This window comes from Peromyscus maniculatus, chromosome 16 (assembly GCF_049852395.1).
Source record: "Peromyscus maniculatus bairdii isolate BWxNUB_F1_BW_parent chromosome 16, HU_Pman_BW_mat_3.1, whole genome shotgun sequence".
In the NCBI taxonomy this organism is placed as follows: Eukaryota; Metazoa; Chordata; class Mammalia; order Rodentia; family Cricetidae; genus Peromyscus; species Peromyscus maniculatus.
This window is the reverse complement of record NC_134867.1, coordinates 37,077,247-37,104,028: the sequence shown is the minus strand read 5'-3', so window position 1 is coordinate 37,104,028 and position 26,782 is coordinate 37,077,247. Positions and strand designations below refer to the sequence as shown.

The 26,782-nt window shown below is 39.0% G+C and overlaps 1 protein-coding gene across 13 annotated transcripts in view; it reads right to left on the bottom strand.

Annotated features, from left to right (window-relative positions):
• Positions 1 to 26,782, bottom strand: part of Eya4 (EYA transcriptional coactivator and phosphatase 4) — a 250,416-nt gene that overhangs the window by 5,780 nt on the left and 217,854 nt on the right. For 7 of the 13 annotated variants that reach the window (XM_042262206.2, XM_076552631.1, XM_042262208.2 and 4 more), the window contains 6 exons: positions 13,531 to 13,620; positions 8,095 to 8,153; positions 7,827 to 7,987; positions 5,156 to 5,270; positions 2,783 to 2,904; positions 846 to 946 (listed from right to left, as the gene is read on the bottom strand). In XM_042262206.2, coding sequence (XP_042118140.1) covers positions 846 to 946; positions 2,783 to 2,904; positions 5,156 to 5,270; positions 7,827 to 7,987; positions 8,095 to 8,153; positions 13,531 to 13,620 — 648 coding nt within the window. Of the gene's footprint in view, positions 1 to 706; positions 808 to 845; positions 947 to 2,782; positions 2,905 to 5,155; positions 5,271 to 7,826; positions 7,988 to 8,094; positions 8,154 to 13,530; positions 13,621 to 26,782 lie in introns of all 13 variants that reach the window. The other 6 variants (XM_006980091.4, XM_042262209.2, XM_076552637.1 and 3 more) reach the window with 1 other exon arrangement.

The following is a 26,782-nucleotide window of genomic DNA, read 5'->3' as shown; positions in this document are numbered from 1 at the left end:
CCTCATCAGAAATATGCATCAGATAAAAACTTTATTTAAATCAGGTTTAATTATTTAATAAGGCCTATGAGATCTTCTGAGAATGCTTAAAGCCTCATATACCAGTGACTCATTGAAACATGTGAGAAACCTCTAGATGGGAGGAACATTGCCAGTACGACTCTAAGATAAGTTGGCACAGAAAATATGAATGATACACCCATTCCAACAATACTGGTGAAGGCCTCTTACAAGTTCTCTTTCAGCTATCAAGTATGTCTTCAGCATTTATTATCAAGGAACCCATCTGTCTCCAGGCACTCACAAGGAACATGTGGCATTTGAGAGTCATGGGCCACCCTCACTGACTGTGCTATGAGCTTATTAAAGTTCTTCATCTGGTAAATTTCATGAGTTTTTAATATCTATCTTTGTGTGCACTGTATGTGTGTGTTTTAAATATATGCTCTAAATGTATTAATATATTTCTTATATATTTACATACAATTAAAAAATAACAATGATTTCTCCTGTATTTCCTATCAAATTCCAGGCATAAAATGCTAGACTCCAAATGGTTTATTTGCAGGTCAACATTGACTCTCTCATGCTCTTATTGATTTGCATCTATAAATGTCAATCACTTGTCAAGCTGCCAAACTACAGGAATGCAAACAAAAAGGCTTGCACTAGAAGTATCACACCAACATTGTTTGAGACAGGTTACCTTTTTCGCTGCCTGCTCTTCTTCTACACCATCCCCAATTACAACATACACTACTTTTCTGCCAAACCTTTGCATTATTCGTTCAAAGCAACTTTCTTTTCCTGGAAGATAAATGAGATAAAGTTCAGAGCGAAATTACCTGCTTAGCTGCATGCTCCTCATCTCGGCCATCTCCAATCACAACATAAGTTATGTTAGTGCCAAATCTGGACACTATACGCTCAAAACAGCTTTCCTTGCCTGAAAAACAATGCATTGCTTATTCTTCTGGCCATGGTACTCATTAACCTAGAGATTCACAAAGTGTTAAATTAATGTCTCTTGAACAACATTTGAGTGAGCTTATGACCTTATGACCCCGGCATTTACAAATCAACCCACACATTTTGGTAAGATTGCTTTTAATTTAGGATAGGTTATTAAACAAACATTTTTGATAGTCTAAGAAAGACAGTAGGCTTGAGAATTTGAGCCTGATAAAATGTTAGTGTGTTTTAACTCTACTGCAAGAGTAGTCAAACAACTTTTACAGGCAAATAGAAGTTTCTACAGCATTTGTTTAATTCTAAGAACCAATTTTATCTAATTTATCTTTTGGATAGGCAAGTCAGTTGGGGAAAATTGAAGTCTCATCTCTAAGCAAAGAGGAAATACTAACAGATTTACCTTGATAAATGGCTCCTTTAAAAAAGTGTGTGTGTGAGAGCACATATAGTCAGATTAATTATATCAAGCATGCTGTCCAACTGACCGCAGCAGTAACCACAGTAGATTTGTTGACTGCACCCTGAGGTATTGCTGTGGAGCTCTTGCTCATGCTTTATCTTTACAACATTGGCATCTTTTCCTGAATTTCATTCCAAGAATGTTCTTGTAGCCATCACTACTTTTGACTTTTTTTCTTTTTTAATCTGCTAGTTCAGAATGCTAAAACAAAAATCACTAGTGACAAATGAAAAATAATAATTACTTTCGTGGATTAAATGGAACAAATTTGGTCAACGGGAAGAATATCAACCTTTAAGCAACAGAAATGTTTATTTGGATAAAAAAATCGTTTGCGTTGTCAAAAAGAAAAATCACGTTCTGTCAGTTCTATGAGTATAGTAAATGTGTCTTCATAGAACAGTATGGGATTGGAATCCAGGCTCTGATTTGTAGTGTGCATGACAATGTGACATGGTCTTTAAGAAAGTTTGCCTCTCCCTAACTGTTCTCTCCAAATGGCTGCAAGTTTCACAAGACCTAGGGCTAGCTATGCTGTGGGAGATTCTAGGATTTTGAACTTGTCGAAGTGGCAGCAGATAATTTTGTTGCCCTTTGGGACACATTACATAGCCTATTTATTCTCTCAGATGTGTCCTCCACAGACAGTGGGTCATGTATTCTGTCTTCTTGTAACTCTCTAAGGATGGCAGACAGAACCTGACGTTTGTTTTGGAATGACAGTTGGAAGTCAGACACTGAAAAGGATGTTTAAAGATGAAGATGGCTCTATAAATGTAGTTTACCTAGGAGGCTGTAGTTATCTGAGTCCTATGTATTGAGGAGAAAGGTATATTCCAGACACTCATGTAGTGAATACTAAAACTACATATTCTGCTTTATGAAAAATTTTCACTTGTTCATGAAATTATTATTTTTTGATTGATGGTGGAGTTAATCAGACACTTTCCAATGATGCCAACATAGTATTTTTATTTTTAACCTTAGATCAGTATTATTGAATATGCAAAGATGGCATCCTGTTTCATATTAATTGAACAATCAAACACTGTGGCTAGAGCACGTATTACACAGACAATATATGCTAGAATACTGTGCAAAATGGGCAGAATGGGTTAGGATGGCCTAAATACTAAGTTCAGCATTTTACTAGCTAAGAGTTCTTGTGAAACACATGCATATATCATGAATGACACGTGATTGTGTTATGTGACGTGTTCCCAGATTTTCTGGGTGTGCTAACGGGACGTTGATTAAAAGAGTGTCACGCGGAAATATAAACACACTTGTGGAACGCCCCGATCGCGGAGGTGACTGCGCGTGGTACAAACTTCCAGGTCGTTTCCTTACCTATTTTAGTTGCGCTGTAAATGTTCTCAATGGGAAAAGCACCTCCTAGGCTGTAGAGCAGAACCTTCGCGAGAGCAGGGATCAGCTGGGTCGTCGTGACCAAGACATTTACGCAGTTACTCCTAACGGGGATGAAATGCACGCGTTTGCTTTCTAGCGGTAAACAACGCCTACCAGCAAGACTGAAAATTGCCACTGTTGTTTCTAAGGTCTGTAAGAAATCACCTCTTTCGGTATTCCAACCACCAGTGCCATCGGCCAACAGACGCTCCCTCAGGTGGCAGAGTATTAAGGATAATAAACAAACCCAAGACCACTGTCTGACATTTAAAAGTCTCCATAACATTTTGTCAGAGCGAGGTTCTCTTCAAAGTCATTTAACTCTTAAATGATGAGAAGAAAGCGGAGTGAAGTAAGACACAGGCTTTTTCAGTTTGGAGAGGTGGTTTGGAAATGACATTTCACCATTTACTAATATGTGATATTAGTAGTTATGTCATCTTTCAAAACTATCAACACTCTACGGCAGAAATTTGTCAAGGACAAATATAAAGAAGGAAATGAGAAATGTCAATGATTAATTTCACATTCAGAGATAGCTTCTGTCTTCATTTGCAAATTTATTTTCCCATTAGGAATTATACTGTCTATACAATCTCTTTTATCTGCTATCCTCATATTATCTACAAGCAATCTCTTTTGCCAATTGGTGCAACATGACTTAAAAAAAATGTCTAGGTGGCTTTTAGTTCCTCATGACTGTGTATATAATGCTATCTTGAGTTTTTTTTTCCCTTTCTATACTTGGAGTTATTTTCTTAGTAAATACCCACAGAACAAGTGATAAAACAGTAACTCAACTTTGCTGAGAACTCTGACTTTCCCTACATTTTTGGGTTTTGTGTAAATTTCAAATATGTGTTAGTGCTAAAGTATATGGATACCTTAGCAAGTGTCAAACCGAGTAACTAAGTAGTTGATAGATGTTGGCTTATTATTCTCAGGCCTTCTTTTCATTCATTTATTCATTCTTAAGGTCACATATTTTTGAGATGGCTTTAAGTTCATTTATAAAAAAATAATAGAAATGAGCTGTTGATTTAATTCTTGGAGGAATGCACATGACTGTATACAATTTCAAAGTTTTCATGTCTCAGAGTCCCTGACCTCTGGTTGATACGTCACAGTTACAGACGTCATGTAAGTGCCATGCCCAAGCAGCTTTAACTGCCAGACAATTCTTGCATACAGAATTAAAGGCCCTTCCTGCGATTCTTACACACTCACCCTGGTTTTCACAATTATAGATACAGAGTAAAATCTAACTCATTTGGGCCCAACATTTCACACAGTTTGCAATGTACAAATTTGTTTCACACTTGACTCTCTTCAGGCTGAATTCTTGGCAGTTTTCTCTTTTGTATAGGTTCTACAGACCAAATTCCTGGGACTACCAAACTGGACCCTGGAGGCTTCATGGCTGTCAGAATTTCCATTAGAATGTGACACCAAGAACTGCACAGAATGTTCGTGTCTGCCCAAATCAACACAGGAAGCTAAATGTGAGCCCACACCACAAGGACTTTCTGTTGGTGACGTTTCTGATCTTGCCACCAGGAAGGAACCACATGCCAGATTTGACACATAAATTTACTTCCATGTCCTAAATATTAGGCTCTTCTTTTACTCTGGCAAACTTTTATGTATCTGCTATCTGTCTGGATAACATCTCTTCTTATATCTGCTACCCACCCACTGGTTAACCTTTTCTTTATTGGCTCGCCTAAGTCAGAAATACAACTATGGAATAAGAAAGAACAAAGATTAATTTCATCCATCAGCCATTACATCCCAAATTTATACTACTCCTGAATTATTGTCCATAGTACAAAGATGAAAAACATCTTGAAGTCTTTGTAATTTTGTCATCTATATTGACAAGTTTGTAGGAACCCTGAACAGGCTATAGGTTGCCAAGAGCAGCTTCCTTGTTCTTTCCTGGTGCCCTCAAATGGTGCATGTTATCTTTTAGACTAACACCATGCATCTTTTTACAAAAAGTCTTCTTTTAACTTTATCAGCATCCTTTGGACTTAGTCACCAACACAGCATTGATTCCTCCTCATGACAAGTTATGTGACTTTCCCAAGGGATTATCAGTAGTTATGAACACACGAATACGCGCGCGCATACACACACACACACACACACACACACACACACACACACACACACACACACACACACACACATGCTGAAAATTCCTGGATGTGGTGAATTGCTAGGAACTGGAACAGTTTCTCTTTGTTGCGCCATTGGACCCAGATCTTCCATATAATTGAAGTAGAAGGGAAGGGCAACGATGCTACTTACCTAGTACTAATAATTGATAAAGACTTAAGTGCATTTGTTAGCCAGGAATCTGTTAGGCCTTCAATCTCTGCCCTTAACTGCAGCCACGCATCCCTCTTGGCAGGGCCGAGGAGCCCTGAAACGCCAGAAAACAACATGCAGTCAGAAGTTGAACACTGTCTCTGGAGTACAGAATTTGGCATTTCTTCTGTCTACAATAAAAAAATTTTTATTTTGGCTGTGTCATAAGTAAAGAGTTACAGGCTTATATGGACACGGATTCACCCTTTCAGAGCTGATTATTCTCTACTCACTCAATGTATTCTTATTAGACAGCACGTTTAAGGCATCCGCCACTTGGCTAGACAGAGATGTGACACAGGGAAAGCAGACCCCAATGTTTCCCCTCTCTCAGAGCTAGAATCTAACAGAATAGCTGGAAGGCTCAGCAACTTCTCAGCCTGAGTCCATTGATGGGGCTGGGGTATGTCAGTTCAGGAGGAGCAGTGGGGCCCCTCCAGCCCAGGAACACAAAGATGCCACTTAACAATATTGTCACAATTAGAATTCCACTTTGGAAAAGTATTATCAGCATCGGTGTGCAGCTGTTAACAATGCTTCTCAAACGAGTGTCTGCCTTTACTGATATTTTGTGTTTTAAGAAGGAATTAATAGCTGTATTTAAAATCCCACGGTGGACTATCCTAGTGTCAGCAGTGGTGGGAAGAAGCAGGTATGTTAAATCTTAGCTTACAGAGATGCTGGCCTATTTGCCAGTGGTGGATCACATGAGCAGCATGCAGGAGTCCCCATCACTGACAGAAAGGAAAAGAGGAAGGGAGGGAGGGAGGAAGAGAAGGAGGAAGAAAGGGAAAAGAAAAAGAGAAAAAACAAAGCAGCCCTGCTTTCGTGATAAAATAAGATCACGTAAGCATCCATTCAAAAGGAAAGTTTCTCACTCAAATTGTATTTCAGATACTAGGAGCAAATATACACACAAAGAGGAGCTACCTAAAATGAAAACTTTTACTTTCTAGGAAGTCTCATTTTTCCAAATTTCAGTAAAAGGATGCTATAAAATATCTGACAGAAAAGAAACTCAATCACTGATTTAAGTACCCAAGAGACAAGACTATATATTAACAGTCTTCTCAATTTTAAGGTAATTTTTAACAATACTCTGTAAGATGGGGAAAGACACACAGATAACAAATATTTCAGACCTCTCAAAGGGCTGTTTTTTTTTAAAGTTAAACATATTATTTACAATTTATTTTACCTAGAAAATCATGTCTTGTACAAAGCATAGAGTAATTTAGGAAATACAACCAGGAGTTGGAGCAGGGCTCAGTTATCTATTTGGAAACAAAAGTTTTCTCTGTATAAACTTTCTGTTGGCTCAAATGTTCACATTGTCCATGGTTCTGCCTTGCTTTTTACACTTACTGAGCATCCACTGAGCATTTAATGTGATTCAATGCTAGAGAATACTAGTTAACAACACACAGTCCCCATCCTTAAGTTGAAAATAGATGGGTGCAATGTATTTGCTGTGGATGAAAGTTTTACTCATTTTATTCTGTGTATATTCTGTAAATATGACCACACACATTTACAGAATGTGTACATGTGTTTAGAAAAATAATTTCCTCCTGGATTACTTTGGGTTTTTGCTCATCTAACATGTTTCCCTTTAAAAGAAAAACAAACAGCTTGTGGGAAGAATTGAGTGTGACCGATCTTGGAACTAATCTTGAGAATCTGTTGACCTAAAATTGATTCTAACAATAAAAGATGATCCATTTTCCCATATCGAGAAGCATAGTCAGGGTGGTGGTTTGAGGCTAAAGGTTTAAATACTGACTCAAATTATATGGATAAATATAATGTGATTTAGACACTGCTTATAGAGTATTAGAGGTTTAAAATCCCACAGTGATCATGGAGAGCACTATATTGTATGTGGAAAGATACATTGTCAGATAATGCGTGAGTTTTAAAAAGATCAAATAGACATTTTGCACATTTTGAACTTGCACAAACCTCTGATTGGAGAGAGAGAGAGAGAGAGAGAGAGAGAGAGAGAGAGAGAGAGAGAGAGAGAGAGAGAGAGACGACAGAGAGAGAGACAGAGACAGACAGAGACAGAGAGAGACAGAGACAGACAGACAGAGACAGAGACAGAGAGACAGAGAGAGAGACAGAGAGAGACACAGAGACAGAGAGACAGAGAGACAGAGACAGAGACATAGAGACAGAGACAGAGAGACAGAGACAGAGACAGAGACAGAGACAGAGAGACAGAGAGAGACAGACAGACAGTCAGACAGTGATTGTTATTAATTCTTTCAACAATTATGGCTCTCAGTTTTGCAAGGCTCTTTGGACCACCTCCCTCATTTGTCTCTTTTTCATTGATAACATGAGAGTACTGTGGATGAAGTAGAGTAAATATCTTGCTGGAAATCTTGATAGAACACCAGGTTTCACACAGCATAGCCAAGTCTTTTCACAAGGGTGCATTCAATGTCCCCCTCCTAATTCAAAGAAAGCCAAAATTCAGGCCCAGTGCTTTTCAGTGCAAGCCTTTAGCTGACTTGTTTTCCAGCAGGCCAGTCTGCATTTGGAAACTACAGCTTGAATTCTACCTAGACCCAGGGTGCTGACGCTGGATGGAATCGGCCGCACGTACCTCCGACATTGTTCTTGTAGGTGTTATACAATTCCTTTACTCTTCTGTAACGAAAAGCCAACTTCCTCATCCAGTCCACTCCTCCTCTCACACCTGTTGGCAAACAAAGGTTCGCACTACTTGCAGCTGCATGGAAGCCATCAGTTGCAAAACTGTAGGTACTGCAACACCCAAAATACATTAAAAAGAAATAAAAGAAATAATTACATGTGCAAAACTCCATGGCTGAATTTCTGTAGGAAATGGAAGACTGAAAAGCATGGCTTACCTTAAGTCCTGGCCATTGTCATCGGAGGAAACATCATCTATATGAACTTGATCACACTCCTGGGGAAAAAGGAAAGAGCAGGCATTACCACTCTCCCAAACACATCTCATACAGGGATGGTTTCCTATCATTCCATGGCATCAGACTATGGCCACGAGATGGCAGCATGGGCCCATCCATCCCTTCCTCTAATGCTTGTTTTCTTGTGTGCGGAGAAATGGTACCACTTCTTTCCTCAGATCTAAATCCAGAGGGGTCACATAAAGTGGCCTGAAAACTTTGGAGGGCTTTGAAAAATATATTTAATCTTAACGTCATTGATAAGAAGACTTCTTGAATCTTTGAGATCAGTGTCTCTGCTAATCTGAAAATACACAATGTGCCTTGGATCTGAACATATCAAGCAGTCACTTTTATTAATTATTTGCTTGGTGGCAACAGAGGGGTCTTGACCTCAGAACTTGGTGTCCTGTGAGCTTTCCAAGACTTCCTGCTTTTTTTGCTAGAGTGGGAGTGTTATTTTACTTGAACTCATGGTTTTCTGATAGAGAACAAAGTTAGTAGCCATAGAACCTGACAACCTCTTTTCATCAGGCTTTAAAAACATTTTTAAATCTCAACGAATACAAGTAAAACAGTGAAGATTTACATACCAAATGCACTACAAACACTAAGGAAAATAATCCTTGGTCAGGATGCCCACCTTGGATCTGATTTCCAGTTAGTTTGTTTAAAGCAAATAGTGGCTTCCACATAAGAACTGGGCTCTTTGGTGTTCTAAAAAATCTTGTTCTGTGTTTAAATAATCTGCAAACTTCCAGTGAAACATTACCTGATTTAAGGTGAAATTTGCTGGTGGGATTTAAAATGCCCTTAGAGTCCATAATTAACAGTTACAAATGATTACAATTCACAATAAATCACTAAGTGTGTGTGTGTGTGTGTGTGTGTGTGTGTGTGTGTGTGTGTGTGACTTTTGCAGGAGCCTGAAGCCAGAGCCTTGTTAGAGCCTTGCATATATTATGCAAATGTTTTACTACTGAGTTACATCCCCAGCTTTTGGGCCTCTTATATTTCCTTTAGATTATTTTACTTATACCTACAGATTTTGACGCTACATGTAGCACATATAATTCAAAAAATCAATTTAAAAACTATCAAATTTGAAAATATGCCATATTAAGAAAGACTCTCCACTTTGAATTTGTCACAGACCTGGAAGTACCTGTAGCAAAACATGAATGTCTGCCTCCAGTCTTATGCACAGAACATACTTATCCTGTTTACGTTGACTCGGATTTCTTTTAATTTACAGAACTGGAGGGTGAGGCGATGGTTCAGCAGCAGGTAAAGAGCATGATGCTGAGCCTGAGGACCTGAGTTTGAACCCAGGAGCCCACAATGGGGAAGGAGAGAACAGACTCCTGCAAGTTGTGCTGTGAGGTCCACATATGTGTGATGTGGATAGATAGCTTCCTTTCCCAAGGAAATAAAATAAATGTGAACTAAACAAGCAACAATAAAACACAAAACTAAGAGGCAAGCTCAGTCAGCCAAATGCTAGTATGTAACTTTAAAATGTATTTGGGGGCGGAGAGGTGGCTCAGCATTTACAAGCATTTGCTGCTCTCCCGGAAGACCCAGTTTCAGTTCCCAGAGCTCCGTGGACAGCTAACAATACCCTCTTCTGCTGTACACACATGGTACACATACATGCATGGAGGCAAAAAGACCCTTAAATATATAAATCAAAGCCAAAAAAATCTTTCAAAAATCTAGGTATACTAATTTTAATAGCTCATAAGGTTTGCATAAATTATGGGATTAATAATTTTGAATGAATCTCTGTGTTCACAAGTTAAGGGCTGAGAAGAGTTATTCTAATGAGATCATATGAGAGTGCTTCTGGGAGAGATAACCTGGACACAGTGATTTTAAAAGGCATATTCTAGAGGCAGAAAATATTCCAGAATTTGGGGAGTGGATGAGTGGAACGGGAAACTTAAAAACTGGAAGGAAGGGGAATATGTAATGGGGAATATGCTCAAAATACATAATATATTTGCTGGAAAATGTCCTTACACAACCCAGTACCACGTGCAACAAGTATACACCAATAAAAATAACTCCCAATTAAAAAGCAAAAGAGTTGCTTCTTAAATACATGGCAGCAGTCTAGACAAATGATAGTCATTGGTAGGATTGCCACCATCGTTTCAAGTTCCTGACAAGAAGTTATAGTGACGTGAATTAATACCCCAGATGGTGAGGGCTGTGGGAAGATGTGGATGTCATGAGTAGGAGGAGAAGAAAAAGAACTTCATGGGAACTGGAGCTATCTGAGCTGTGGCTCTTTTCCTTCTCTGACAAAGAATTAGTCGAGAAAAATGCACCGAAGGGAGGCATTGCACCTCCAAAAAAGAAAAAATAAAATCAGATGCAGGTATCGCAAGCTGCTGCATTGGGCCTTAAATTAATCTAAGCAGTTAGCATGCAAGCTGGCAGAACCAGGAGGAAATGAAGTAGCTGAGGACGACCCAAGACCTAAGTATTTCTTCTTCAGACAGTCATATTCTTTAAATAGATGTTAGTGTGCATGAGTGTTTTGCCTGCATGTATATCTGTGTAACACATGTGTATCTGGGACCTGTTGAATCCAGAATAGGTGTCGGATCCCATGGAACTGGAGTTACAGACAGTTGTGAGCAGCCCTCTAGGTATTCGGAGTCAGACCTGGCTCCTATGGAAGAGCAGCCAGTGCTTTCAGCCACTGAGCCATCTCTCTAGCTCAGACATGGTGACATTCTTGGGCAGGGAGAATTTTGTGAGTTCCTCCAACCACCAGAAGTTATTTCTTGAATACTTTCTGATTCTAATTTTCTTTGAAAAGCTCCCCTGACATTTCAAGTATTAAACTCACATGATTAATTTGTACATAACTTGCCCCCAAATTCATTTTTGACTCCTGAGGACAACAGTATATCAAACTTATTGGACCATGCACTCTGTATTTGAAGTTAGGTTTGAGGACCTTCCAAATCTAACTCTCTTTAAATTTATGCTTAGTAACTCTCTGTGTTGACTCTGGACAGTTGCCCGAGGATTACAGTCCAGTGAAAGAAACTTGAACTTCAATTACTTAGATTTTTAAGGGAAAAGATAAATAATTGTTCATCAACTAGTTTTCACTGTGAGGAGCTATGCAGGAATCATTTTAACACAAATCTAAAATACTCCCTCAAACATCCAAGTGCTTTGGTTTTGAGCATAGCTTAGCAAAGACCTCAAATGTTTGAAATAATTCTGGTGTTAATCATAAATGCTTTAAATTTGTCTTATAAGGTAACCACAAAGTTGTTCCTGATCTATTCCAGTCATAAGCCACAGGACTCTTCTCTCGCTTTTGTGAACCCCAACTCCCTGGTGCTTTCTCTTCTGGAAGTTATTCTAACTGAAATAACATTTTTTTGAACAGAGAGAATTCTCTTGCTGGGGCTGGGGGGGGGTGGGCAGAATGGAATGAAGTGTTGACTAGTCAGATTCAGATTTGGATCTCGTGAGGAAGTTAGAGAGAAACAGCCGTCACTGCCCATGGTGCACCACGTATTAAAGCATTTACTGTTTCAAATAGACATTCGGATTCCACAAAAGATCCTAAGAGATTAAATATACAGGGGAAAAAATTCTCACAATAAGCTAATGGTAGTATGTACTGTGTTGAGCAATTCTGGGTGTCAGCAGAAGCAGGTTTGGCCTCTTAATTCCTACGATGGAGCCTTTGTCAGAAGTTTGCTGACAAAAGGGATATTGACATAAACGTGATGTTCAAAATTAGCCACACAGGACAGTAGGCATGTAGGTAACTCTACTAAACGGACTTGAAAGTTACTGCCTGGCTGGGTCTCATGAGTCCAGTGCTTGTTTGTGTCACTTGGCAGTACACTTTGGTGTTTCCTGGACTCATCTACCGGTACAAACACACATGCACACACTGCTGCTTTGATCAGGCTTATCATTTATTGATCAAGGGGAGTACAGTTCAATAGTTGAACTGTGGGGTTTAAGTCAAATAGTGGTTCTGTGGAATTCTAAAACACACCCAAAAGAGAAATGTCAACACCAATATTTCTCAGTTTAATATTGCTGTTAGTGATCACAGTGGATATTTATGAAGTACCTTTAACATACCCTGCATGAGATGAAAAGTCTAAAAGCACAAAATTTAGCCACAGCTTTTTATATATGTTGCAATATTTATGCCAAGCATGTAAAGGTATTTACATATTTGTGTTAAGATACCCTCACATTCTCAATGTTCTGCTAAAAGGTGAAGATTTTATTTAAAAACTATTTATTATTATTGTATTTATGTGTGTGCATGCAATTGTGTGTGTGTGTGTGTGTGTGTGTGTGTGTGTGTGTGTGTGTGTGTGTGTGATAGTGCACACAGTTTTGTGGAGTTCATTCTCTTCTGTCATAGTGAGATCTGGTAGGCTTGATGACCCTCGTTTGCCCTATTCCATTTTATTTCTAATATGCCACCAAAAAGCTTAAAGTTCATTTATTCCATGTGTTCCTAGTACAAAGAAATCAAATGAGACACACATCATAAAGCTGGGACAAAACCACATACAGTTTCTCATTTCTCTTAGTAACTTAGAAAATATTAACCATCTTACCATTCTTAAGCTGAGACTCAATCATACTAAGAACAAGAAAAGTAACAACTAGCTATTACTGTATTTAAAATGTCAAGTTCCATGCAAGTTCAATTGTTTCCTATTTACAGGCATCATCGTAAAAGCATCCTGTATCCCTGGGAATAATGAGCAGTGGGAATAGCTGAAGCCGGGTTGTGTAAGGGTCGTCAGTATTTCTCACTACATGAAAATGGGAAACTAGTTGAAGAATACTGAGCTTTCATATTGTTCATTAACAAACAAAGCTTCTTTGCGCAGACATTTTATCACGCAGTGAAAACATGGATGGGACTGAGAAAACAACAACTGATCTCTTCTGACCTTGCAGCTTTCAGCACATGATTTCACGGTTCGCATGGAATCATTTTTCATCTCCTGTCTCTGGTACAGCTAAGTCTTGACCTAAAGTCTTATCTAAGTCACTCGCTAAAATGTGGCTTTTCTTTCTTTCACCCTAATTTCATCAAGGCTTGGGGGCAGAAGTCTGTCTGTACTCTTGCTTCAAACCTGCTTTAAAATCAAAGTTCAATTATTTGAGCTAGCTGGTAACCTTGGAGACACACACACACACACACACACACACACACACACACACACACACACACACACAAGAACTCCACAATTCTCATGGGATGAGAATGTATGTTTTCATATTTCTTAAGGTTTTCTGCATACATGATACCATTTGAGAGTTTTTGTGTTGACAATAATTATTCTTGGCTTTTAAAATTCTTACCTCTAAGTCATTAAAAAACAAATGTGTATCAGCAAGATTAAAGATCATTTCCTCCATTCGGAGCCCGAGGGTCACAGCCATTGGGGGGTCCTGAAAAGATACATATATAATGAGGTAAAATTTCAATAATCTCAATGATTAATAAATATTTTAGGTACATATTGTTGGAGAATAATTGCAAAATATTAAATGAATTTTTAGTTAGGATTAAAACATTTTCCAGAGGTGAGGGAAGAGTTGAAGAATTGGGAAATATCTAAAAATATAACAAAGTCTTAGTGGCTGATAATATAAAGTAGGGTAACTATAGTTAACAATGTTTACTGTAGTCTTCCAGATGGTCAGAATAAATGATTTCAAATGTTCTCACCCCTAAGAATGATAAATGTTTGAAATGGAACTATTAATTATCAACTTGATCATTACATAGTGTATACATGTATTGAAATTAATGTTATAGACCCAAATATAATTATTCTATTTATACTATTTAAATAATTACATATGTGTGTATAAAGTGACTTATGAATTATCCACAAACATGAATCTCAAAAGATATATCTGGTAATTTACATAAATTTATATGCACATATAGATTAAGAACATATTTCAATAGAAATTTATCTACCAAATCAGTATATTCATAAGAGAAGCATGAAAGCCAACTAGTTTAGGTGATTTGGTTTACATATATGCTATGTATACCTTTTAGAAAACATATTTGGATGAGTGCTGAAGAACAGAGAAAACCTGTTAAATATTTGAAAAGATATTCACTTAATATTATACAGACTAGATAGGTTATATTTAGAAATATATGTACATATATATATGCATACAATAACAGTGAAAAAAAAGGAAGTGCATTGAAGAAAAGTAGGGAGAGGTATTTAGAGGATTTGGAAAGAGGAAAGGGAAGGGAGAAATGTTATAATTATATTATAATCTTAAAAATAAAAGGAAAAAAAGAATGGCCACAATCAAATTAGAGATGGAGAAGAATAGGCCAAGTGAATGTCATAGGATTTGAGCAGAGACTGCATTATGTCAGGATAGTAAGAGCAGACAAAGAATGGTAAAATTGCCACTTAATTATGGATTGCATTTTGATTGATAGGGCAACAGGAATCTTATTTAACTCTATGTGTAGTGAGCTCTAACCTTAATTTCACAAAGGTTGCAAGAAGTGGAAAGTAGATGAATATTCATTTACTACTTATAATCCATGACCAATACCTCAAATAGCAGCAAAAGCTTAAGAATCAGGAGCAGAGTTGTTACTTTACCATGACTAACTGAAGGTGAAATTCCAGCATCAGGAGATTTTTGAGACCTTAAGAAGAGTCCAGGGACAAGTGAGAAATCCTTCACATGGTTGTGTTAAAATCATCAATGGTGTAACAAAATCTAAAGAACTAATACAGGTGTCACTATGAAGATGCAGAAAGTAGAGAAAGTGGAAGGGATGATTCCTTTGAATTTAAGGCTAGATAGCTATTTCAGAGTGAAGACAATGATTTTGCATAAAGCTGAGAAGTCTAGAAGGACACTGTTGGTTTTGGCTGAGAAGTTATTTAGGAATTCCTCAGAGTATGATTTGGGTTGAATGGCTGGGCCATGAACCAGACTGCAGGAATTTGAGAACAGACCTGAAATTTGGATCTCAATATTCTAATAAGTGGCATTTTAAGAAATGTAGTAAACTTGGGGAGATGCAAAGCTAGCTTTACTTCTAATTGCAGATAAGAACACCCCATCCAGGTCAGGCCCAGTGACATTCAATTATACCTCTAACCTGCTCCATTTGCCAGTAGATGTCCCTCCACAACACCAACCAGCTTTCTTCCTACATCTGTGTCCATAGTGCTTTGTGAAGGAAATAATAGAGTGTAAACATATTTCAAATATCTCTCCCATATTCTGTAGCTTCGGAAACATGTGGAGAATGGGAGGGTCAGACTAGAAACAGGAATTGAATGCTAATGGGGTATGGAGGTTTGTTCTATAGAACAAACTTAAGGCTTTATGTGAGAGAAGATGAGGCTAAGGCAGGAATAGCATGGGAGATTCCACCATACTTTATTATTTTAATTTTCTCAGGCATTTTTTGGGGAGTCTTTTAAAGATCCTTGACACAATCCTATGTATTGCTCATATCCTGGAGCACAACCTATGGTGACCTAGACTCTACTGCCACATCCATCTTCTGTCAGTGACAGCTTACCTGGAGCAGTATACCCAAATACATCAAAATCAAAAAGTGGCATGATGAAGGTATGGGCAGGGTTGTATGAGAATTCTGATATACATTATGCATACAGGTTCTGGAAGGTCCAAAGTGTCTACAATACAACTCAACACAAGGCAAAGATCAAATTATTTTGTCTAACAAATACTCTTTGAAATATAAAGAAAACATATGTTGTATAGCCAAAACTTTTTGACTTTATTTTATTTTTTTAGCTCAGGCCATTTCAGAACTCAGAAAGACCCCTGACTGATTGTCTTTCCTTCCAAAATAAGACTATATTTTGTTGTTGTTCGTATCCTTTATTGTTATTGAAAGAACTCTCTGAAGCTTGAGTAATTTTTTAACTACACATTTTGTCTTTTTCTGTTAAAAATTGCTCTTGCTAATCCTCTCTTTTTGAGGGAATGAGTGGGTCTTAATTAGGACAAGGTTATAGAAAACTTCTAAATATTCTGCTAAGTCATGGACCCGTGAACAAAAAGTCTACAGAAATATCAGGAAAATCAAATGTAATTACAGCATGAGAACATATAATTCCATTAGTGACGCTCCCTGCTTTTGAGGAATGCCCATGATGCAAGACAGTAGAAGGGGGCCTCCCCGAGCTCTCATGATTTCTGCCCTAAAGATATCCATTTCAGATGGGGGTACATACATATCTTGCTTCTTAAAGTTTTTCTGTTGGAGGCTAGGCTAGTGAAACTTTTATCCTAACTGGTATTTGTTTCTCTTTTTAAGTTTCCAATAAAATTATTGGCTATCTCATGTTCATTCCTTACATTCTTTGCATTTACACATCTGATTTAAGGGAAGATGGGAAAAAAAAACCCTAGTGGCCCTTTGATTGTTTTTTTGATTGATAACATGCTTCCAAACTGAATCCCTCTTGGTGCTATCCAAAAGTGGTAGAAAAATCCACAAAGAATGCGTTTTCTGTGCATCTGATAAGCATGCAAGCAAATACATTTTAAAAATACATGGCTCTTCTAGTAAGGAGGCACAGCATATGGTATGATGAAAGCTATATTCGAGCACACCATTGGAATGCAACCCCATGGCACTGGGAAGGCTACTCACTTGTTTTGCAAGCTGTGGTGTTTGTACATCACATACTGTACTACAGCCAGCACTCAGGAAGCATTCTGGCAAGAATTCCATTTCTTTTTTTTTTTTTTTAAGAATTTATTTATTTTTATTTTACGTGCATTAGTGTATGCATATCTGTGTGAGGGTGTCAGGTACCTTGGAACTGGAGTTACAGACAGTTGTGAGCTGCCATGTAAGTGCTGGGAATTGAACCCGGGTCCTCTGGAAGAACAGTCAGTGCTCTTAACCACTGAGCCATCTCTCCAGCCCAAGAATTCCATTTCTTAGCTGGGTAAGTTTAGATTTGACTTTTGTCAGAGTGTGAACTGGTTAAATTTTACTGAGTTTTCCAGAGAGCAAGCCCATTGAAAGAGAGGTGTTTGGTCATCTATGCCATAAGCCAAGGAAAACCAAGTTAAGAGGTGGTGATCTTGTTGCTCAGAGACTGTTTGGGGAAGGCTGCATTTCAAATATATAATTTTATCTCCCCTCCCTTCCAGTTAAGTAAGTCACTGGGACAGTTAAGGAAGCAGATTACAGCATCACATTTTTCCAGTTGAAGAACTTACAGATCTCAGATTCTAAAACAGGACTGTGTGTCTGGTGGGTAAAGCCTTCCCAGAGTCGGGCCATCATAGGCACCCCTGGCTGGGAAGGAGCCACCAGTGGCTACAGTTCCACTGCTTTTTATCAAGCATTTGAGAGTGAGACATACTTCTGGAGAGAATCCAAGTTTTGTACTGAAATGCTTACTCATTTTCATAGATGTTTACAGAGTTCCTTCTGAATCCGGATTTGCTGCATTTTTTCCACTTAGCTGTAGTGAGTGTTGAGTTTAGAATTGAAAATGAAGTGACAGCAAAAACTTGGACAGAGTGAAAAGGTGGGAAAATAATGGTACAGACAGGGTTGTATGAAAGTTCTGATACACATTACATGTATAAAAGAGTTCTGAAAGATTCAACGTGTCTCCAACAGAGTTCAACATGGGGCAAATGGAACCTCTGCCAAATTTATGCTGTGTACTGATCTATCCAAACACTGAAGTGATTCCCAAGGCCCTCTGTTGGAAAGAGTGAACAGGAAGTAAGAAGGAGAGAGAGAGAGAGAGAGAGAGAGAGAGAGAGAGAGAGAGAGAGAGGAAGAGGAGGGAAAAGAAGATGAAGAAAACAAATAGCACTTGGCCTTGAAATGTGTGCCTCTGAGCCAGATGTTACCAGTGCATACAAGCAAGTCAGGATCCAGTAGAGCACTTCTCTAAATCAAAATACTAATGCCTATTAGCCATGTTAGCACAGAACATAAATTGGAGCCAGACTGTCTGTCTGTGGGTCTCTGCCCTGCATTGGGCCATCAGCTGCAATTCCTCCTCTAGGGAAACACTGTAAAAATATCTCAGGAGATGCAGCAATTATGTATTTTTAAAGAAACGGAGGACTATTTTTCTTTTAAGATCCTGAGATCTTGGATCAGTTATTCCTTTGGGACCTAAAGCACATTTGTAGATTTTTTTACACAAGGGACAGAAGCCTGAGCACACTGGAAAGGAAGACAAGCCAGCTCCACAAGCCAAGGTGGAATTTGTTCCTGGCTTCCTTAGATGCAAGGACTCTTCTAATTAGACATAAGAGATGAAATGAAATCCAGTCATGAACCGGAAGGGAAACTCTGTATTTGACTTATTTTTCTGAGGAATAGGTAGTAAATTTCAGAGTTCTTAAAGGGAAGCCCGAGTCTATGGGTCAGAGGTTGAATGCTTGCCTAGTATTCATGAGGAGTATCCTAGTATCCTAGGTTCAATTCCCAGTACTGCCTAAAGGGAAAATGAAGTAGGAGGAGGAGGAGGAGTAAAAGGAGGAGGAGAAAGAGGAAGAGGAGGAAGAGGGGGAAGAAGGGGAAGAGGAAGAAGAAGAAGAAGAAGAAGAAGAAGAAGAAGAAGAAGAAGAAGAAGAAGAAGAAGAAGAAGAAGAAGAAGAAGAAAGAAAGAAAGAAAGAAATGCTTTAGGAACATTAGAAACATTAGAAAATGTCTTTAGGAACATTCCCTTATTGATCATATGTTCACATGGTTTAGAGTGCCTACACACACTCAAATTCTGGGAAAGGAGAAGTAAAACAAAACCAACGAAATAAAAGTAAGGCTAAAGACATGGCTCAGTTGGTAGAGCACTTGCTATGGAAGCACAGGGACCTGAGTTCAGATCCCCAGCACCCACATAAAAAGCTGGGCTTGCAATTATAACTTCATTGCTAGGGAGGCAAAGATTAAAAGACTCCTAGAGCTCACTGGCCAGCCCGTAGTTGAATCAGTGAGCTCCAGGTTCCAGGAGGGACTCTGTCTGAAATTGGAAAAGGGTGCTTCAATTTGGGAGAAGGCAGGAATGTCAATATAGAAGAAAAGGGAGGAAGGAGAGATAAATAACACTAAGGATGAAAGATGTTTGGAAAAGCCATAGGGAATCATTATATTTAGCTAAAATTACATATAATATATAAGCATATGTGCATAAAAGTTTAGTTTAAAGGAAGTTGTACCATTTGAGGCAATGATGTTATCTCCAAGAACCAGACTGCTTCATACAAATCCTATTACTAGGCATGAGAAGACTCCTTTTGAGTTGTTGGTCGAGGAAGTCCAAGAGGCTCATAAGACAATACAAAGTCCTTGGTTGTCTCCAGAGGCTGAAGGTAAGTCTCTATACTGATGGCACCACATACATCAGACACAGAACACTGAGGAGTAGAGCTGAGACTGATCTGAAAGTTTCCTCAATGAGGACTAGCTTGTATAATACTAGAGGTCACTATGCAAGCCACCAAGGGAAGAAAGTAATTAGTAATCCTACCAGCTGTGATGCCTATGAACCACAACATAACAATCATAGCAAGATATTGCTAAAGGTACAATAGTGGCACTTAAGTCTTGGCTGTAACCAAGACCCACTCAACTGGACAGAAATCATGTGTGGTACTGAAAACCTAACCAAGTACCAGCAAATAGGATGGTCATAGATCTTTGAGGAGTATATACTACTGCCATTTTCCTAAATCAGTACAATTTCGAACCCCATTCTAAATACTCCCCTTTAGCCCACAGATAACTGTAGCTTTTCCCCCTCATCAAAGAAGCTTCCTTTTGTACCAGACCAATATAGAGAGCCCTAACTGGTCAAATGCAGAGACTATGGGGGTGCTTAGCTGTCAATGATGCATGCAAAACACAATCCCTACACCTGAGGTTCAGGGAACCTCACAGTAGATGGGACAGAAACATTCTAAGAGCCAGAGGACCAGAATGTCCACTGTGACATTTGTCTTCTATATATGAATGGGAAGTTAAACTCAGCAATTTTCAGCTACACAGTTGTTTAAACAAGACCTGAACAATAAAAACACCAGTTGATTTGTCATTGTGGTTAGAGGAAGGCTTAAAGGGCCCCACCTCATTATGAAATGAATAGCTTCTGATAGGAGAATGACTCTGCCCCAGGAATGAATTCTCTAAGTGATTATCTAATACCAAGTGGCCAGCCCTAAATACATATACATACAAGCAATGCTAAACAGACTCAGAGGACTGAGCTTACATATTTATGCATTTACATGTATGTATCTAGAGTAGTTAAAAAAGAAATCATGAATTTGAGAGGGAGTGGGGGGTCATAGGAAAAGTTGGAGGGAGGTAAAATCATATAAATACTGAACACACGTATGAAAATTTAAAATTAATCTAATAATAAAAATATTTTGCTGATTAAAAAATAAAAAACTTGGAGAGTGGTTGAGGAAGATGCCATAAATTGACTGGTCCTGGAACTTTTATGGCATCACCTAGCACTATTCAATCTAGCAGAAAAAAAAGTTTCTAAACACTTATCAGACATAAAGCTTTGAAAAAGAGATTGTAGCCACCACTGCCTCTTAACCTCCCATAGGCAGACTTTGACACATGTCACCGACCTGGATTCAGCTTTATTCTATGTGTGTACATTCTATTTGTGTACTACTACACACATGGGTACATGAACATGCGATGAGCAACCTTAAAAAAACACTACCAATTTTATTTGGCCTTGAACTCATAGGAATCCTTCTGCCTTAGGTTCCTGAGTACTTGGATTAAGGTATACAATACCACATGTGACTCATATTGTCTATTTTTTAACACTTGGAAATTCAATTCTGTTTTCATTTACTTTATGTACTCCCAAATCTGATTCTAGCAACCCTGCCTATAAATAATGTTAAGTTCTTGTCACTGAATTGAGTGTCTCATACTGAAAGGTAAAGTGACAGATACAAATGAAAGGAGCACATTTCCTGGAAAGCATCCAGCTACCCAAATTTTAAATTCCCTTTGAACCACATACAAAACACACTTCCTAAGGTCACACGATCTTGAGAGGCAGAGATAGAATTTGAACTCAGGTCTATATTCTTACCAAAGTCAAACTTTAACTCTTATGATCAGAAAGGAGGTAATGGCTAGGGTGTTAACTGTCCTGAGTGCTATTTCAGATCCACAATTCTAATTGTTTGACAATGCCAGTCACTTCCTCTTAAATCATGCAAGTCTACTTTCTTCATAATGCTATAAAAAAATCCAGCCAGTGTTTCTTTCAAGGTCTTGCTTCTCTGTGAGTGTGTAGATTGTTAAATCCAAAAGCAACTGGATGACTTATTCTGATGAGCTCTGCTCTTCCATGGGCATTGTTTCATATAGGCAAATCTCCTTGGGAGCCTGAATTATGATTACACATAGTAATGCAATTATTCACCTTTCTTTGTTTTTTTTTTCCCCTCTGGCTTGGGCTATTTATTTCTTTTGTCTCCTGCATAATGGCCTTAGATAACCACAGCTTCCAAGCATGAAAGTCTTTAATGGTCAACATAAATTGAAACCCTACAGCAAAATTTATTAATATTTATCCCATCATCTGAAAAGGGAGTTGCTGTTATTTAGGTAAAACAATATATACAATGACTCAGAACATCAGAACAGTCTTCATAAACTCCCAGGTGGTGGATGATGCCTGGGCGCCATCCTGTCAAATAGGATTTTTGCAGCGGTGAAACTGTGCATGCCAACTGGTGCTCGGCCACAGAACCCATCACCAGCCTCCCGGCAGCAGGGCCTGCACTTGCCACTATCAGAAAGATCCAGAAATAGTTCTGCTCGGGGAGAGGGAGTGTTGATAGTTGAGCAGAGTCAAACAGTGATAATATACTAGGAAGAACTTTGGAAACTGTATTATTGACAAGTGGATATAGAATTTTCTGCAAGTGTTCCTAAGTGAATAAATAAAATTAGTTACATGAGCATTTAGGAGATAATGGCATTCCTAGAACACCGGGAATTTTATATGCAAAGGTCCTGTGTGGTAGTACGAAACTGAAGGAAGCTAGAAACGTAGGACCAGGTCAGAGAGACAAGTTCCAGCTGGTTGTACCACTTGTAAAATATGTTATAGGGCATCAGTGGCGCAGAGCAGAGGTGATGGCTACGTGAATAATGCATGGAAGAGGATGTACTTAAGGAATGGCAAGCATACTGTCAGAGGCCAAAGACAACACACGCTACAACCTCCAGGTCTGGGAGACAGGTAGAGGCAGGCAGGCAGGTTGATGTGCTGATGTTTGGGTTTGATTTCACAGTTCAGGCACACATGCCCTCTACTTCTGGCTCAATGTATTTTATGCCATGCAGCACCACCATTTTAGTATCATGAGAGCAAATCCTGACCTTCTGTATCTCTGAAACCATCCATTGCCAGTTACTTCTTATTTGGGAGGAAAGAGTGTATATTGTTACTTAAAGTTATTTGACTTGAGAAACAGAGTCTTCTGTTCCTAGCTAAGTGCTTCTGCTATAGTTACATGATCTTATTTAACCCATCCATTAACTCCAGCAAAGAAAGACAATCTCCTTATTTTCTTGTTAGGTTTTAAGTTCAAAACTACTTATTTATTTTGAGATAGGGTATTGCTATGTATCTCAGGCTGGCCTGGAACCCACTGTATAGCCCAGGCTGGCCTTGAAGTTACAATCTTTCTTCCTTAGTCTTTCAAGTGCCAAGATTAGCAATATATACTATCATGCTACTGTAGTCAATTTCTGATAAAGAAGTTGTCTCAGGGGTCAAATGACTTGTCATGCAACCTATCCAGGCACAGAGGATCCTCTAATGTCTAAATCAGCTGATGACTCACTATAGGATATATTCAGAGCAAGTCCAGGCCTCTGTAAGCTCAGCTCCAGTGACCGAGAATAACAGGAGAGGGGCCTTGCTTTGTGGGGATCATGGGAACTCTCTTATCCCTTACCACTTCCTTCCAGCTGGAGCACCCCATTCTTATGTATTTTGAATAATAACATTCTGCAGGATAGATATATGGTATGCATAAGGAATGCTTGGAAAAATCACCATTACACCAAGGCACACTGGCCCCGGCAAAATGGCTCAGAGTAAAGGAGCTTGCTGCAAAACCCAATGACCTGGATTTTATCTCTGGGGCTCATATCATGGAATGAGAGAAAGAACTTGTGAAAGTTGTCCTCTGGCACTGACGTGTCATGGTACATGTGCACATACATACACACAAAAAATAAATGTAATTATTTTTATTTTTTTTTTTTTGGTTTTTCGAGACAGGGTTTCTCTGTGTAGCTTTGCGCCTTTCCTGGGACTCACTTGGTAGCCCAGGCTGGCCTCGAACTCACAGAGATCCGCCTGGCTCTGCCTCCCAAGTGCTGGGATTAAAGGCGTGCGCCACCACCACCCGGCAAATGTAATTATTTTTAATGTGCATTGATGAAACAAGAGTGATTTAAGACATGAAATGGACTGCGTACACATAATTAATGTCAAATCTACACAACTCTTAACAGGATATGGGTCTTTCATCCACCTTCCAAAATTAATAATCCCAGTTACTTTTAAAACTATGTGTGAGTGTGCCCTTGTGAGTTTATGCACATGTAGTAGCTGCAGAGGCCAGAAGCGAGTATCAGATCCTTTGGACTGGAATTATAGATGGTTGTGAGCCTTCACATGGGTGCTGGAAATGGAATTCAGGTCCTCAGAAAGAGCACTAAGTGTTTTCAACAGCTGAGCCATCTCTCCAGCCCCATCTTAGTTACTATTGTTAAGAGCAGTGAAAATTATTTTTTCAAATAAAGGCTAGGATGACTTCATTTCCATCAGCCTGCAAACTCATTGGAAAGCTGATGAATTAAATCTGACTAGAAGATGGTTTACACTAAGCTGTCTCAGAGCTACTTTGATATGATAGCTTGCACTATCACCATAAAATGTAAGCACTCTTCACATTAGCTCACTAGGCTCTTTCTAAAGATCACTCATTAACATGTTGAAGAACAAGATTTATTTTTTTTACCAAAATAAAACATTTAGAAAAATTTCCAGTGCTTTTTGAGAGATTTGTCAGTGATGCAACCCCTGTGGAGAGAGGCCTGAGATCTTGACTTTGGATTTGCTCTAAGAGTCAGCCAGCTTGTGAGTCAGTTGAGGAGAATCAGTTGCGCGTCCCTGCTGCTCCCTGGCATTTTCATGTGGAGGAGGAATGGTGTATTTTGGCTCACAGTTTCAAAGGTTTCAGTACATAGTCACTTGGCTTCACACACTGGAGCAAAACAGTGGTGGGATTATGTGTTGTGGCAGGATAATTCTTATCACCAAGGACAGAAGGAGATACCAGAGGCTTCCTATAGCCCCCAAAGGTCTCCTCCTACTGATCTAGTTCTGCTTGCTATGTCCTTCCTTCTAAAGATTCTGTAGCCTCTCAGAATAGAGCTAGTGGCTGGGGGAAGAAGAATTCAGAATGTGAGCCGAGGGGGATCACTGATGTGTGCCACACCATAGCAGTGTGGTGGCTGTTCCTGTTGCTGTAGCAGAACACCCGAGGAGGGGTACCTTAGAACGAAAAGCCAATTTTGACTGAAGGTTATGGTAGGCTGCATGTTTAAGGCCTGGTGATAGTGTTGGCGTTAATATTCTCTGGTGAGGTGTTTGTGCGGTTTCAGCTCAGGGCAGCGACCAGCAGTACAGGTTAGAAGGGTAGGCAAGGATCCATGGCCATAGGAACTCACTGGGTGGGGGCAGGACTCATGAGGCGATCATCTCTTTATTCAGACATCTCACTTGGTGGGGGAAATGTGAGCTGTCCCCTTCGTTTTTAAATCCTGGGGTTAAAATTTTTGGATTAGGAGAGAAGTTTGGTACTAATGTGTTTTTTAGTGAAAAGCCACAGGGGCGAGGGAGAATGAGTGAGTGCTATAGGGAATTTTGCCGAGTTTCTCTTTCCCCATTGTGTGCGTGCAGTCAAATCCCATCTCCTCAGGCTCCTGGCATTCTCTGAACCCCCAGCTCTCCTTACGCCTCCCTTAACTCTTTTGCCTCATTCTCTATGCTTCCTGCCTTTTCCAGTTCAGTTCCAAAGGCTCCAGGCATGAAGTATGCAGGAGGACCTCAGCCTGCATGTAGAGAATTTCCTCACACCAGCATGAGGCCATACAACCTGGGCAAGAATACTAAAGATAGTTGTTAACTTCAGTTTAACAAAAAGAAAACAAATGCAGATAATGAATGATATGTCCACCATGGTCTTTAGATTCTATTTGGGGCGGGGGGATCCAGATGATCTCATAATTCAAAAGACCCAAATTCCTAGAAAAGGATGAAGATCTGATGTCAAGGAACACGTTAAAGGTGAAAAGACAACTCCAGAAGTCGAGAGAGTTCCACCACGGATCTGACACAAGGAAGCAACACACATCTCAGGACAGTCCCTAGTGGTGAGGGCTTGGAGGGATCTTTACATGGGGTCATATATGTTCAAAACTGACTGTTTATTTTAAGCTTTTATTTACCATGAAATGTAGCTGCATAAGCTACCACTGTCATTTAAACAGGGCTCCTGGAAATGATTTTGAAAAGCCAATTATTTAAAAAATTTTCCTTAGATTAGGATCTGAAAAGCATTCGATTACACATCCCACCAGTCATAGAATTTTGATTTTTGTGCTCCAGATTTATGACAATTTAGTTATAAATCATGATCATGTTTTAATTACAATCTCATCCAGCTATATTATTATGTTATGAACTGAATATTTGTAGAGCCTCAAAATTTATATATTGAAATCCTATCCTTCAATACTGGAGTATGGAAGAGAAAAATTAGGCCACAAGGATGGTATCCTCCAACAAAAACTTGCTGTCTTCCTCTGTGTTCCCCACAATTCGGGACAGCAAGAAGGCCACCACCTTGACCAGAATCTAACCTCCTAATATTTTAATCTTTGAGAAAAACTCTAACATTTTGAGAAAGAAATTAAAATCACCCAGCCTCTGGTTTGTTGCAGCAGCCTGAGCTCACGGGTGCATTTATAAAACATACCTGAAGAGCATGAAACATCAAATAAAAATCAATAAATATGAGATACAAATTTGGGTATGTGTTTATGTTTTAATATTCCACACGTCCTTTCCTTATCCCAGCAGACATGTCTATGTATATGTCCTGCTATGGAGACAACTCTTTCATGAATTACAGAAATAATCTCTGAAAGCATAGTTTCAAGACAACTATGAAAGATAAAGGGACTATGATACTTTTTGGTAAATGGTTGTTAAAAAAAATCGCTACCTTTTATATCTACTTAGAAAGTAAAAACAAATGATAATATAGATTCACCCAAAGTGCAAATTTACAAAGACACACTGGGGCTGGAAAGGTGGCTCAGTGGTTATGGGCACTTCCCGCTCTTCCAGAGGACCTGGGTTCGGTTCCCAGTACACATATCAGTACTCTTATCACACCTGTAACTCAAGCTTCAGGATCTGACACCTTCTCCTGGCTTTCATGGTCATCTGTATGCATGTTCACATGCAC